Raw genomic sequence first — 16396 nt, 5'->3', positions numbered from 1 at the left:
TTGCTCCTCCTCGCGCAGAAACTGAAACCAGACAGAAAAACAAAGCCCTTGAATTAACCAGCTCGTTTTTGAGAACCCGATCATTACTTATGGGCAAAGTCTGATTCTGTTCTTTGTCAGGAGCACCTACATATTCTTGCAAAAAAAAAAAAACCTCCCAGAAGAAAGGGGTTCTTGATCATCATAGCACTTATCTAAACAATACCAAAATGCACTTGATAGTGTAATGGCAAAGGGCAAGAGGTGTATGGTTTCGACCCTGAGATCCTTGTTTAGTCCCAACACGCTCATAATTTCTTTTTTAAAAAATATTTGGAGAGACGTTTCTCTCTCCAAATCTTTTTTTTATCTAAACAACACCAAAGCAAAATGTGCAGGACTGTTTTACATACTCCACATACTTTGCAATTAGGACTTCCAGACCGGTTCATCTGTCTTAAGTTGTTTAGTAGCTTCGATTCTGCCTTTAAATACTAGCTAGCCACTGAAAATATTGATTTTAAAAGGCACAAAATATTTAATTAATTCTTCTGTCCTCGACACCTCTAAAAGACAGAGCTCTATATAACTGTATCTACTCTATAGTTTAACAAGTTGTTTTACTCATTCATCATTTATCATTCATCGTGTGACACATCAAACAATCGAAAATCATCTAACGCATGAGATCCGACGACAGTGCACGCACGCGGGATCACCCAGTACGAGATTGCGCACGCGGGGTCACCGGCCGAAAGTCACGCACGCCAGCAAATCAGTCGCCGCCCCTTTTCCTTCGCACGCCTCCCTCCGCAACCTTCATCCGCTCATCGCGGCGTACCCGTCCCGTCCGCCGCGAGTTCGCTTAGATCGGCGCTGGGTCGTCGCGTGGATCAAGCGCCTCCTCCGCGTCAACAAGACCGGGCACAGCGGCACGCTCGATCCCAAGGTCACCGGCAACCTCATCGTCTGCGTCGACCGCGCCACCCGCCTCGTCAAGTCGCAGCAGGGCGCCGGCAAGGAGTACGTCTGCGTCGCGCGCTTCCACGCCGCCGACACCGCCCGCGCGCTCGAGGCGCTCACAGGCGCCATGTTCCAGCGCCTCCCGCTCATCTCCGCCGTGAAGCGGCAGCTCAGGGTGAGGACTATCTATGAGAGCAAGCTGCTCGAGCACGATGCCGAGCGACACCTTGCCGTGTTCTGGATCTCCTGCGAGGCCGGGACGTATGTCAGGACGCTCTGTGTCCACCTTGGCCTGTTGCTCGGTGTCGGCGCGCATATGCAGGAGCTGCACCGCGTGCGATCAGGGATCCACGGGGAGCAGGATAACATGGTCACAATGCACGATGTCATGGATGCGAGGTGAGCCATGTATTGCTGTTCCTGTTTTCAGTTAATGCAATGAGTTTTGCTTGCACCTCACAGTAATGCAATGGGTCATGTTTACTGTATCTTTATGATATTGGCGGCCATACCATTCTGTGATCCATACGTTGATGTTCTTGGCTGTTGAATAGTAGGTAGTGGGTACCAATTCTTAGTTGAAATTGTTAAATTTCTGTTTCCCTGTAGGCAGGAGTTTACTTCTGAGATCCCTGATGCTCTGAATAAACTTAACACATACTTTGCCTTAAACCCAAGGCAAACAATTGGTCCATAGCGTCTTGTGTTTTTCTTTGCTAGAAGCCTTAGATGATCTGATCATGGTGTTGTGGTATTTGCTGACAAGCCACAACTCTCTGAATGCTATCTATTTCTTCCCCTTGAAACACCGATACATAATTCAAGGGTGTATCCATGGGTGTAAAGTTTTGCTGTGTCACATCGGATATTATAGGGTATCACATGTGGGTGTTCGGGCACTAATAAAAAAATAATTACAGAATCCGTAAGTAAACCGTGAGACAAATTTATTAAGCCCAATTAATCCGTCATTAGCAAATGTTTACTGTAGCACTACATTATTAAATCATGGAGCAATTAGGCTTAAAAAATTCGTCTCGTAAAATAGTCGCAATATGTGCAATTAGTTTTAGCCTATATTTAATACTTTATGCATGTGTTCAAACGCTCGATGTGATAGGGTGTAAAATTTCGAGGTGAGATCTAAATAGGCCTTCAGTTAGTGCAGTGAGTTTTGCTTACACCTTACATTGCTTTACTGTTTGATAATGGTGACCAAATGACTATATCAATCATTCCATCAGCCAATGTTCTTGACACTTGAATACTCATAGGTATCAATTTATTACCTTAATAAAGTAATAGAAAAAGGAGCTACCACGTTCGCTCCCAAGGTCTAGAAATTACCACGTTAATCGAAGAAAATAAGAAAAATAAAAAAGACAAGCGGAGAAGGATATGTTAATCGAATGAAAATATGAAAAGAAGTAGTAAAGCAATCGGACACCGATTCATGGAAACTGTCAAAGTGCCAAACATCAATAAGAAACAGACTTAGTGTGTGGAAACGGAAATACAACTATACAAGTATAAAAACAGACTCCGGTCACAATGCATTAATATCGTTTAGAGTCCAAAAGTAAAAAAAAAAAACCTGAAATTCAAAATATAACTAACTATTGCAAGATGAATCTATGTATAAATACAATTCAGACTAATCTGAAATTACAATTATTTTTTTAGAAAATCTAATATTGAGACCAAAGGTATATAGAATTTAACTTGAAAAGGAGTCCATATAAAAATATAATTTAAAAATAACTGAAATTCCTAATTAAAAAAATAAAATATTCAAAAATAAGACTAGACTCCATACATGTATACAATGTAGAACTAATTAAAATTTAGAACTAAAGTTAGAGTCCATAAAAAATAAAATTTAGAAATAACTAATATTCGGAATTAAAAAATAAAAATATTAAAATAATATTTTAGAGTCATTATAGAAATATAATTTACAAATATTGGAAGAGTACTCTAGAGTTTATATAGGAATACAATTTAAAAATAATTGAAATTCAGAATTAAAAATAAGAAATACTTATTGAAAGAAAGGTTTAGAGTCCATATGGGAATAAATTTTTTAAATAATAGAACATTTAAATTAGAAAAGAAGAAATATTGGAAGAGGAGTCTAGAGTACATACAGAAATCCAATTTAGAAATAACAAAAATTTAAAATTTAAAAGTAGTTAGTAACTATCATGTATATAATACAATATGAATATTACATGTGATATACAATACAATATGAATATTACATGTGATATACAATACAATATGAATATTACATATTGGTTGGTGCGGCTAAGTTAGTACAAAATTTAAAATTATGTTGCTATTTTAATATATGATAATTATATTCTGTGAAAATATATATGTTACTATGTGAAAAAAAAATATAACCATACTAGTTCTTAGTCAAATTGGTATATTTCTATTTCCTCGCAAGCGGGAGTTTTATTTCTGAGATACTGATGCTCTGAAGTCTGGATGAACAACGCAGGCCATTGGTCCAAAGTGTCTTGTGTATTTTTTTGTGCTGGAAGACTAGATGACCTTATTATGGTGTTATTTGTATTTGCTGGCTGCCGTTATTCCGTACTTTTGGCAAAATCCATGAAACTTACAAGCCTCGATCCTTGGCTCCTATTTTTTTTTCTCAGTTGCATCGGGGATCAGGAAAAGCATCCGATTGATGCTCATCTTTTGTTAGTTTATTTCTCTTGTTATTATGTTCCTCTTTCTTGCTAAATGAGCCGCTTTTCTACAATATACTGCATATCTGAAATTGAGATTTCTTTGCTGCATATCTGAATGTGATGGATGAATTGCGTGTTTCTGATACTGCTAATAAGCAATTTTAGATAATGGATCGCCCACGTTTTCTCAATGTTTTCACCTGAACATGATATGTTCTATTTTTTTAGTTTTACTTGTCAAAACTGAAAATGAGGTCTCAAGACTGAGCAGGAAGAGAATATGAATATCAAACAAGAAGATATGGGTTTGTTGGTTGATTAGTTCTACTTTTTTTTTCCCTATTTTTATCAAACGTTTGAATATTTTCTCTGGAATTTTTTTCGTTTACTTTCGGTTGACATTTACCACATGGGTTATGGCGGCAATCACAGAATGTTGCTGTAGTCTGTAGAGTTCTTGGTTGCTAGCCGACAAGAAGGATTTGTTCCTCTGTATTTTGTTAGGTGTCACTGAAATGGAGTTTTTAAGAACACTGCTGGTCCTTTTCTTATCTGATGATATGTGAGGATGAAGAAAACTCTTGTCTATAGCAATGGTTGATGACCAGTGATTAGGATCAAACTATTCCAGAACCCATTTTGTAATTAAGTTTAGTACAAATCACAAAAGTAAAGCAAGAGGTTATGTCTGTTGTGGAATAATTTGTTTCCATTGCAGGATCAACCTACATTACCATGAATGATAGTAGTCTGATTGTTCAATATGGCAGAATATGTATAATTGAAAATTACTGAAAATAGGTGCAGTGAAGTACCTACATTGTAATTTGCCTTAATTATATGGCATAATTTGAATTAAAAATCCCATTAAACTGATTATTTTTTCTAACACAAAATTTTAGTCATTTATTAAAAAAAATTAAGGATCGTAGTGTTAGCACGGATATATTACTAGTATGGATCTGGTTGTGAATCTCCCATTTGGATTCATTTTCCGAGTCATCACATCTTTATGTGCGGTCAGCTAGCTCCACTCCCAATTTCCCCCGTAAATCATTCCACAGTTCTAATTGTTGATTAAGGCTGTGTTCGTTATCTCTGTTCCCAACTAAAACAGTACGCATGAAAAACGGAGCGATCCATTAGCGCGTGATTAATTAAGTATTAGCTAATTTTTTTTAAAAAATAGATTAATTTGATTGTTTTAAACAACTTTCGTATAGAAACTTTTTGTAAAAAAATACACCATTTAACAGTTTAAAAAACGTGTGCGCGGAACACACGAGGGCGAGAGGTTGGTAACTTGAGCAAAGAACACAGCTAACTAGAGTTATTTTCGTAAGCTTCTTGATTATTTCGTTCAAATAGCTACGTTTGCTCGATGAACTGAGTCATGTTGAAGCTTTGCATCTGCAAATATAATGTTCAGTATGGTTACATCGAACTTATAAATGAGTACGTTGTCACGCATGTCCGGAGGCAGAAGAGCAAGCAGTTGAGTGATTTGAGTCGCATCGGAACCGGTTAATTAATTGTCTGATCGGTGCAGCTTGCTGTGCCATCACATTTTGCTATGTGAATGGACCAAAAAAACCAAATTCCTCGAAACAATTTCCGTTCAAAAAAAATTTTCCTCGAAACAATCAGCAGGTCACTTGTCGTTTGCGAAAGTCATTGTAATATTGTTAAAGGTTTTGTTATACTCCCTCCGAGATTTATATTATAAGTCATTTGACTCTTTTCTAATCAAACTTTGTTAAATTTAATCAAATTTATAGAACAATTTAGCAATATATAAAATGTTAAATTAATTTCATTAAATATAACATTGAATATATTTTAATAATATATTTGTTTTATGTCAAAAATACTATTATACTTTTTATAAACTTATATTTGTTTTATGTTTGTTTTATGTCATTAAATACTATTATTTCATTAAATTTATATTTGTTTTATGTCTCGTGCGAGTTTTTTTAACGACTCGCACGAGACGGTGCGAAGTTCTATTGATAGAGCAGGAAAAAATTACAAGATTATAACCCTGGAGAGTTGTAACCAGGAAAAAGAAAAAAAAAACCACCACCCACACACCGACATCGCCAACACACAAGCCCAGGAAAAGGCTAGCACCGGACCGGCCGCCGCTAAGCGTGACCGGCCGCCACTAGACCAATAAAGGGACACAGCCGAGATCGCTCCTTAGGGGATGCCAAAACGACGTCTTCAAGAAGAGAAGCGACGGAAAAACCGCCATCGCAGTCCGTCGGGACTCAAAGGAGCCAAGACTGGGCTTTTGCTCGGCAATCACCCTTGAGGGGTGAGACCCACGGCTGACACACCGATGCTCCACCACCACACAAGCTCTGCCGACATGTGAGACCCCTGCATCGGCGTCCCCCGCCGGCCAGCTTTCGTGCGCCGAAGACCGTGCGACACCCACCGGCAGCTCCTCCTCACACCTAGGTCGCCTCCTCCACCGCCGGCCGCGCCTCTCGCGCCAATCCGGCCTCCTCCACCGGACGCGCCTCTTGCGCCAATCCGGCCTCCCTCCATCGGCTGCGGCTCTCGCGCCAAGCCGGCCTCCAACTCCGCCGCCCGCGCCTCTCGCGTCGAGCCGGCCTCCACTGCCATCGACTGCGCCTCTCTGCGCCAAGCCGGTCTCCGACCCTTCTACCAAACGATGCCGCGCTGGCCAAATGCAGCCGTCTCCCACGCCCTCGGCTAGCCGTCAAGGGCCGCCATGCCTCCGGTGACCGCTGTCGCGGCCACCAGCCAGCGCCTCCGCGAGCCGCCGCCACTGCCAGCGGCCTTTTCGTTGTCGCCCTCCGCCATGCTGCCGCCAATTCCTTCGCCGGCGTCGTTGGCCGACGCCGTCGCTGCCAATTGCCGCGACCACCTCGCTGCCGTCGCCAACTGCCGTCGCCAGCCGTCGCAAGTCGCCCGCTGTCGCCGACCACCATAGCCGGCCACCCTCCAGATCCAGCCGAGAGGTGCCGCCACCGCCGAGCACCGCGACGTCGCCGCGCAGGGACCAATGATGCCGCCTTCGCGCCCTCGACTGACGCCATCCCCGCCGCCATCGCCATCCCCGCGTGCCTTGAACCACCATGACGCCGTCACCACCACCACCAGAACCATAGACGCCCAACTCAACCCCGCCACCATCCGCCAGCTCGCCGGCACTATCGCTGCCGTGGCGGCCTCGCCGTCGCCAGCCAGCCACGGCCGTCATGTCGCGCTGCTGGCCACAGCCGCCCGCCGGCCAGCCACGGCTGTCGCGCCACTGCGCCTGCTGCGGCCGCCCGCGCCCCCGGCTGTAGCGCTTGCCACCAACGCCGCGTCTCCCGGCCGACGCCACACTTCCGCACCACCGCCGACCAGCCACGACCGTCGCGCCACCGGCGTCGCCGCATCCGCCATGCTCTCGCACCACCACGGCTTAGATCCGGCAGCGGAGACGCCGGATCCAGCCGCCACTCGCCTCGTGGCCGATGCTGGGCACCGGATCCGGTGGTGGCGGCGCCAGATCCGCCGCCCCTCGCCTCGCCGCCGCCGCGGCCTTCCCGAAGCTCCGCGCCGCCCCTTCGCGCCGAGGCGGCCGCACGGTTTCCGGCGACGCGCTCCGGCGGCGGCGAGGCCGGGGAGAGGAGGGGTGTGGCGGCGGCCGGGGGCTAGGGTTCGCCCCCAGTCACCCGCGCGAGGACGACAGGGAGCCTTTTTGCTGGGTCAGCAACAAAAACCTCATTTCCTCAGCAGTAATATGAAACAGAGTGAGTACAGAATAGCTATGCCTGCCATTTTCATATGACCAAAGCCTATATTCTGAGCAATAACTACAATTATTTGTGATGTGAGGAGATAACTTTTTACTTTTGTTATGGTAACAAGTTTAGCTTTGTTATTTTTCATATATGAACAAAGCCTATATTCTCAACAATAATCACAATTCTAAAACTACAATTTGTACGTGAGGAGGGGGTAAATTACCGTCTCCTTCACACATAAAAGAAGAGAAAATCCATGAAATGCCATCGACAAAGACAACTTCCCAAAAATGCCATTGCACAAGCCTCTTTCTCCGAAAAATGCCATCACATCGTAACTGCCGTTAACTCCTCTCCGTTAAGTTGTATGAAAAGACAATCTTACCCTTAGGCATCCATTTGCTCACACATCATTCGGTAATGTTTGCTCACACAAAATTATTTTGCATTCATGCATATTTCTGTCCACATCTAAATTCACAGACATCTAAATTCACCCCCTGAGCTCAATTGTGAATCATGGGTACCTAAAATTTCTAAGTAAAGCACATAGAAATAACAAGGACAACAAGAAACAACAAGCACACAGAAATTTCCCTCATCACCGGCACCTACGGCCCCCGCGCCGCAACCTGCGACCACCGCACTGTCGTGAACCGCATCGACACGCCCTGTCGCGCTGCCGCCGCGGGCCTCCTCGCCGCTCCCTGCCGCGGGCCTCTTCGCCGCTCCCTGTCACGCCAGCGTCGCGGGCCTCCTCGCTGCTCCCTGCCGCGTCGGCGTCGCAGGCCTCCTCGCTGCGCCGTGGGCCTCCTCGCCCCGCCGCCGCCTTGGGCCTCACTTGCGCGACGCCCCCGTGGGTCTCCGGCATAGCGGTGGCGCCGCCGTGGACCACCGCCGAGCCGCCACCCTAGGACTCCTCTCCGCGACGCCGCCCTAGGCCTCCCCTGCGCGCCGCCCCCGTGGGCTGCTGGCATAGCGGCGGCGCCGCCGTGGACCACCGCCGAGCCGCCGCCAGGCCTCCTCGCTGGATCGGGATCGATAGGTAGGGTTAGGGTTCTTTTTCCCTTGAATTTTTCCTGTGACAGTGAAAATAGGGAGTATATATTGCATTGAGGGCAAAATAGACATTATCAAAAAAATTAACAGATGTAACGGTGTGGACTTGACGGTGATAGCATTTTTGGGAGAAAGAGGCTTGTGCAATGACATATTTGGGAAGTTGTCTTTGTCGATGGCATTTCTGGAATTAGGATGTTTGTCAATGACATTTCATGGATTTTCTCATAAAAGAACTATAGCACAAGATCGTGATTGCATTATGCGGAAAATGTTCAGTGCATTCTGTCACATACGGCTGCGCATAGCAAGATTAAATGCCCAAAAATGCATTGGGCACCTCACAGAGGATAATTTGTTGAGTTCCTTATTGTCACGTCCCAAAACGACTCTAAAATATATCCTCTAAATTATGCCTAGAATAATTAAAATCTGTGTAAAAGCCTCCAACAATTAAAATGTGCAAAGTTAAAAGTCAAATAAGGCTTGGAGGATTTTTGTATATTTTCTAAAAGCCTAAAATGCGTAAATAAATTTTAGTGGAATTTTCAGAGCACAAATAATAATTATTAAGAAATAAACAAAGTTAAAATGGTTTTATAAAAAGAAAAACTCTAAAAAGTCCCCTTTCCCTCCCTCTCCCTCTTGGGCCGGCTCGGCCCATCTCCCTCCCCCTCCCTCTCCTCTCCCCGCGGCCCATCCGGCCTCTCCCCGCGCGCGCGCCGCTGACGGGCGGGCCCGCCCGCCACCCTCGCTGACGGGTGGGGCCCACCCGTCATCCCCTTCCTCCCGCCGCTCCCGCCTCCTCCCCCGCGCCCTAGCGCCGCCGCCGCCGCGAATCCCGCCTCCTCCCGCCGTCTCCGCGTGCAATAAAGAGGGGGAAATCACTTCCCGTGATCCTCTCTCCCTTTCCCCCCATTTTTCCGTCTCTCTCTCGCGTTCAAACGGGCGGATTTGCCCCCGCAAATCTCGCCGGCGCCATTGATGGCGGCCGGACCTCCCGCGCCGGTTTCCTCCCTTCCCCGGCCACCCTCTCTTGCCCTGGCTCTATTTAAACCCTCCCCGCACCTCCTCCGTCCGTTTCCGCCTCTCGCCGCCCTTCCTCCTCGCCGGAATCGAGCTCGCGCCGTCGCTTTCTCTCTCTGCCGTCGCCGCCGAGCTCCGGTCCGCCGCCGTCGTCGCCCCAGACCACCTCCCACCTCGGCGCCGCCTCCTTCGGCTTCGCCGCATCCTTGCCGACCTCGTCCACCCCTCCGTTTCGCTCGCCGACCGCCGGAACGCCGTCGACCCCGTCGACCCGAGCCGCGCCACCGCCTTCCTCCGCTCCGGCCGCCTTTTTTGTCGTCGCCGTCGACCTAGGGTGAGCCGTGGACCGTCGCTTCTTTTCCCCCTTCCCTTCCCCTCTCTCAGCCGCCGCTTCGCCGTGCCTATGGCCGCCGCCGGCGACCATAGGGGCGCGGGCGCCGCCTCCCGCCGGCTGCGCCGGCTTGGCCGCCCTCGGGCGCGCCGAGTGGCTGCCGCGTGGGGCCCGGCCATCAGCCGCCCGCGCCCTTAGGTGCGGTTGACGCGTGGGACCCACGGCGCCGGCCGGTGTGAGCCCGGGTGCACCCGGTCCACCGTGGACCGTGAGGCTGCCGCGTGGGCCCCACTCCCGTGGACCCGGTCCGCGCGCCCCTTCCCCTCGGCTGACGCAATAAACCCTTTTAAAATTAAAATTTAAATGAAGAAATTCGCAAATATTCATTTAAAGAGCATATAAACTTCAAATGACCATAACTTGGCCATTTGAACTCGGAATTGGACCGTTCAAGTCTCTAATTTTTCCTTAAGAAGTCAAGAACCCATTTTTGTGCTTTGTTCCAGCTTGTTATATGGAGTTTATTAGAGTAAAAGCCTTTTCTTTTCCATTGGTCGTGTAGACGCCGCAGCTTCGGAAGATCCGCTCTTCGTGGAAGTTGAAGCCGACGTTTGGGAAAGCGAGCAAGGCAAGTCACATCATCCTTGAACATATTGAATCCCAGTTTATAAAATTATTTTGATTTAAATTATTGCATTATCGCTTTATTTAAATTCCCGCGTTATCACTGTTTTATCTAGCCATGCCTATGTACCTTTGTTATGACCTTATTATTGTTATTGTCATTATTTCCTTGTTCACCTTAGAATAAACAAAACCCCAACTAGTGGACACTCTACTCATGGTACCACTAGTATGATTTTAGGTAGATGCTTCGCTGGTTAATTAGGCAACATTAGGTGGTTTTACAACTCTAGACTTTGGGAATATTCTCATCACCTGGACACTATGGAATGGATGGATTATTGTGGAATTGGATTCACACCTCCCCCTCTATTCAAAACCCTCAAAATGGTTTTAGGCTGGGCTCGGGGTGCATGGTTTTGATAGTAGCACCATATAAGGACTGGTCTTGGGGCCTTTGTTGCAAAGCACTACCGTACTTCCACATGTCTAGTGGGTAAGGCTTAGTTTGTGGCTCAGTCTGGTTATAAACAAAAGTACACGGATGGAGATGGACGAAGTCGGGGGTCGATGGACATCTCTAGGACAAATGAAGGCTACACGAGCTGCGGCCCGGTAGTCGAGATGTCATGGCACAGGGCCGGTGTCCTGCTGCTAGGGGTTCAGTCCTGCCTACCTGTCCCGGAGGTTCCGGCCGTAGGTGGGGTTGGGTCGGTACTCTTGTCTATGGCTAGGATGGGTTGGAAACTATGTCACGTCTTCCGTCTGTATACCGTGGTGGTATGTGGCACGTGGTTACACGTGAGGAAGATGTGTCTTGTGGGTAAAGATGTACACCTCTGATCAGAGTATAATCTATTCGAATAGCCGCGCCCTCGGTTATGGGCAAGCCGAGCAATGTACCTAAGTTAGTGTTTTTAATTCTTAAAACCTGCTTAACAACTAAAATGTGGAATGGTTGGCCTGGGTTGGCTTGGGACGAGCTGGGACCCAGGGTCGGGTTGCCAGTTCGGTCTGAATCATCGTAGGCCTTAGGTTAAGGCAGGTTCGTGTGGGTTCACGGCCTTGTTTAATAATCTTGTATAGCTCTAGGATCGTATTTACAAAATAGCTTTGAGCAACTAAGTGTCTTTTAATGCTGTTTACTGCAAACCCTAACCCTTTATATTATAACCCCCTTGTACTCCCTTGCATTTATCCTGCACATGTGGGTGTGTCTTGTTGAGTACAGTGGTTGTACTTAGTCTTGCTCAATTTTTTTTCCAAACCCAGAAGAGGAGCCCCTGGATGATGAAGGCTTTGGTGTCTAGCTCGCGCCTGCCGTCAAGCGCCTGTGGTCATCGCCCTAGTCTTCCGCTTTTTCCCGTTTGTCTTTGTGTGTGCTGGGCCTTCGCCACCCATGTAATAAATTAACTATTTACGCTTCCGCTTGTTAAACTCTGAACTGTATCAACTTTTGGTGTACCTTGCCTCCTGGGACAAGGAATAATGCACGCACGTAAGGAATGCCCGTTGGGTTATTTCCGGTCGTGACAAGTTGGTATCAGAGCCCCCTTGACCCTAGGACGAGCCGTAGATCCCAAGCCTTAACAATATTTTCAAAATAAAAATCCTTTCTTATTTGTGAAAATCCTTTAGTCTCTCTCTGTCCTGCTGCTTCATTTATCGTCAAAATCTGATCTTTAAAATGTTGCTTTTCTCTTTTGTTTGTAGATGGCTGGCAGCATCAACCGTCGTGGTCTGGACCTGACTGGCTTCGTTTTGGAGCTGCGGGGCATGTGCATTGTCCTGGGGTATCCGCATGGAGTAGACTACCAGGGCAAGCAGCTCCCGGAGCAGGAGGGTGACGATGCAGAGCCCCACGCTGCTTGGGAGGTTACTGCAGTGATCCTCACTGGCTCACCCGAGAGGACTTCGTTGGCAGTCACCGCGGGTGGAGATTCCTTCTCCGCCGCTTGCCAGAACGCCGCACTCCTCGCCATCGGCACTCTTCACCAGCGCTACCCGGACGAGTTGCAGCACTCGCCCTACCGCTACCACCCTCGCCGCGGAGGAGCCCGCGACTACGCCACCTTCCGGGATGCTAGCTCGGAGGATGACGCTACCATCATGCACCTGGCGCGCATGGTGGAGGTGTACGACGCGGCCCGTATCGACTTCCATCAGATGGTGCGTCGCGGGTTGGTCGAGAACAACATGAAGATCCTGGAGCTGCGTCAGGAGAATCTGCAGCTGGAGAAGGACCTAGACGCAGTGGAGGCGCAGCTGCGTCAGCTCAAGATCGCCCAGGGAGAGGTCTGTCGCCTCAAGCGCCGTCGCGTCTACCGCAGCCTGAAGATCACCGCCCGCAAGAGTACCTCCAGGCCCGAGCTTGTTCGTCAGTCCCTGGCGTGGACCTGCTTCGTCGAGACCCCTCGTGCCGAGCCCGCGCCCGTGGTTCCTCAGGAGGATGGAGCCTCCGGCGTTGGCAGCACGAAGGATGCGCTGTTGCTCACCTTCCGCCCTGGCCCGTCGCAGCAGTAGACCAGCAGTTAGTAGGCTTGCGTGTGTGTTCTTCTCGTTTGTTTTTCTGCTAGAGTCGTATGGGGCATGGTTATGCCGGTGTGTGGTATAACTGTGTCGGAGCCTGTCTTTATTTTATTTGCTTAAGCAACTTGAACCTTAATGAACCAATTTAATAGCAATAATAAATTCAAGAATTATGGTAGTCGTGGGTGATTAGTTTTAATAGTCAGCTCTCTCTGTTTGCTGGGTCTGTGTGGGATTTTTAGAAGGTGACAACCAGGAGAAGTGCTACTACCGGTGATGGCAACCAACCCGAAGGTAGCAACCACAACAACCATGGCAGCCCACCTCCACCTCCTCCCCCGCCTCCACCACCACCACCAGACACCAACTCCATCCTCACCCAAATCCTCGCCCAGCAGGCCAACATGATGGCTGCTTTCCTCCACCACATCCAAAATCCGCCACAACATAATGCTCCACCACCACCCCCACAACACTCTAAACTCGCCGAGTTCCTCCGTATCTGTAACACCCTAAAAATTCGACGACAAAATCTAAACTCTAAAAATACGGATCTTCAAAAACTTTTTAAATAAAGTTGCATCATGCCAATTTTGTTCGATTATTTTATTGAATTTTTATTTCGGAGTTTATAAATCGCGAATAATGGATAATTAGTTAGGAATAAACCCTAAAAAGTAAATTGACTAAGTAAATAATTAAAGTACAATTTAAAATAATATTTAGTGAGTATAGAAATGAGTAAAATATTATTACGACTATATTTATATCAATTAAATTGAAAAGTGTCGGAATAAGAATTAACTCTAATTAAATTCAAGGAAATTATATAAAAATAAAATATGGGTAAAATTAATCAAGGGTGGACCCATTGGTTGGAATAACACAAATATTGAGTGAACTTCATTTGTACAAAAATTAAGGTTTATAGAATCAATTTTAAATAAATAAATAGGCTTAAATCGGGTAAATAGAAAACGACGCTATTCGTCGGCCGCCAGGTGTTCGACGAGGTCCCCTAGCCTAACCCTGCCCCGCTGCCGCGCCGACGCCGCGCCCGCGCCCCACGCCTCGCACCGCGCACCGCCGCTACCGCCGTCGCCTTTGGCCGTCGCCGTCGCCGCTCGCCCGTCACGTTGCCTTGCGCCCCGTGCCGCCGCTGCCGCGTTGTCGCCGTCGCCGTCGCGACCCGCCTCGCGCCGCGCGCCACCGCTGCCGCCCTGTCACCACCCGTCTCGTCGCGCGCGCGTCCCATCGCCCGCCGCTGCGCCGCGCGCCGTCGCCGTCGCCACGTGCCGTTGCCGTCGCCGCCTCGAGCCCTACACCGCCGTCGCGATCGCCGTCGCGCCGCGCCGTCCCATCGCCACGTGCGTCCCGTCGCCGCGCGCGTCCCATCGCCGCCTCGCGCCCTGCGCTGCCGCGCCGCCGTCGCCTCACCCCCCTTCACCGCCCCCTCTCTCTCCTCTCTCTCACACCCTATAAAACCCCCAGCCCTTCTCTTCTCCCCCACACCCATTCCCCTCCATCACCTCCCTTTTTACCGCGCCGCCGCCGTAGTGCCGCCGCACCGCCGCCTTCGTGCTGCCGCGCCGCCATTCCCGTGTCGCCGCGCCGCTGTTCCCGTGCCCCCGCACCGCCGTTCTCGTGCCGCCGTGCCGCCACTCCCGCGCCGCCGTGCGCCACCGTCGCTGCCGCCGTCGTCGCCGCTGCCGCCGCCGGTGAGCCGCCCTTCGTTCCCCTCGCGTCCACCGCCGCCACCGCTCGGGTGGGAGAGAGAGCCGAGAGAGAGAGGGAGAGGAAAAGAGAGGCCGGCAGAGAGAGAAAAAGAAAGAGAGGAAAAGAAAAAGAAAAAAAAAGAAAAAGAAAGGGAGAAAAAGAAAAAGGAAATAAATAGAAAATTAGAGGGAGATTAGGGAAGTTTAGAAAATTTAAAATAATTGGAATTTTATAGGTTAATTATAGTCATAGAATTGCAAAATTTAATATAAATTATGGATTATTCTTGGCAATTTCTATAAGAAATCAATTCGCGGTAATAATTTAGATGTAGTTAATAACTAAACAAATAGATGAATTCTTATGGATTATTATATATTATTTTTTTGGGTAATCCCTATAAGTAATCAATTCACGGTAGAAATTCGGATTTAATTCCTAGGGATTTTAGCCGTGTATTATATTTAATCATCTAGTCATAGACTAAATTAAATCATGTAATATTTCTAGGATTTCGTCCGATATTTAGCTCGCGATAGAAATCTCTAACCTATTATATGGATATAATGCTCGGGTAGATTAAATTAAAAACTTATGACAACAAAACATTTATACCCGCAAAATAGTTTGAATCGAAATTGGGTTTGCCTTAGTTCGCGAATAATAAAGTTAAAATAAAGGAATCGACTTTCGCATTCGACTTTCATTTGGATTTATTTGGATTTTGTTTGAATTCTAATCGAATTCAAATTGTTCTTTCGCACATAATTATAGAGACCGAGGGAGCCGCGGATCCAGGTGAAGGCCAAGACCCGCAAGACCTTGAGTAAGGCAAGTCATCACTATTCCTTGAACATGTTGATCCCAATTGCGAAATTGTTTTGTTTACAAATAAAATTGCATGCAATTATGAACATCCTACTTGTAATTATGCCATGCCTTGATTATTGTTTACCCCTTATTCCTTCGTAACCATGTTTACGTATGAGTCTCTAGTCAATTATGACAATTGCTTAGAAATGCTATTCTAGAATCATGCATACTCATATTTATCAAATGCTATATGCTTGGGCAATTACCTTTGGGAAGGTAATTGAGATGCGGCATGTAGAGACATGAGCGCCACATTGCCATGATATTGATGACATGATTTGTGAAAGGAAAATAAAGTTAAACAACTGTTTTCGACTGGGGCGGCTGGAGGATTTGGGTGGTGTCCGGAAAAGGCTAGTGCCGTCCCTGGTCAATTAAGGACCGAACCATGAAGTTAAGCATGAAACGACCCCCCGTACAACCGCACTTCTCGTATGGGTATAGACCTAGCGGAGTAGATAGCTGAGCGGAGGCAGTATCCATGCGTAGTGGTCTTCTTTTAGGTGTGTGATGTGGCAAGCAGTCTGTTGGCGGATGCCCGGTTCGGATGGCCAGGTGAATGGCGGATGCCCGTTCCGGATGGTCAGAGGCTGGCTTGGCAATACTACATGAGGATACCCATAAGAGAACAATCATGATGGACTGGGTTCAACGACAAGAAGCAACGTAGGAGTGTGTGTTTTTCCCTTCCCGGGAGCGCCAGAACTCCTCTCACTGCTAGAAACGTATGACGCCTAGAGTGCATGAGGATGTAAAGTTCACGAAGCGGGTACTGCCAATGCGAGGTTATCGAAAAGCTTTGCCGTGACGCGTCTCTTGTGTTGGGA

At 47.7% G+C, this 16396-nt stretch overlaps 1 protein-coding gene across 1 annotated transcript; it reads left to right on the top strand.

The window, feature by feature from the left end:
* Positions 1-226: 226 nt before the first annotated feature.
* Positions 227-1628, top strand: LOC4336736 (H/ACA ribonucleoprotein complex subunit 4). Its single transcript, XM_066309836.1, has 2 exons — positions 227-243; positions 586-1628. The coding sequence occupies exons 1-2, from the start codon at positions 227-229 to the stop codon at positions 1343-1345; spliced, it is 777 nt and encodes a 258-aa protein (XP_066165933.1). The 3' UTR covers positions 1346-1628.
* The last annotated feature ends 14768 nt before the right edge of the window (positions 1629-16396 follow it).

Source organism: Oryza sativa, chromosome 4 (genome assembly GCF_034140825.1).
Source record: "Oryza sativa Japonica Group chromosome 4, ASM3414082v1".
NCBI classification, from domain to species: domain Eukaryota; kingdom Viridiplantae; phylum Streptophyta; class Magnoliopsida; order Poales; family Poaceae; genus Oryza; species Oryza sativa.
The sequence above is the reverse complement of the archived record's forward strand: the minus strand, read 5'-3'. Positions and strand labels throughout refer to the sequence as shown.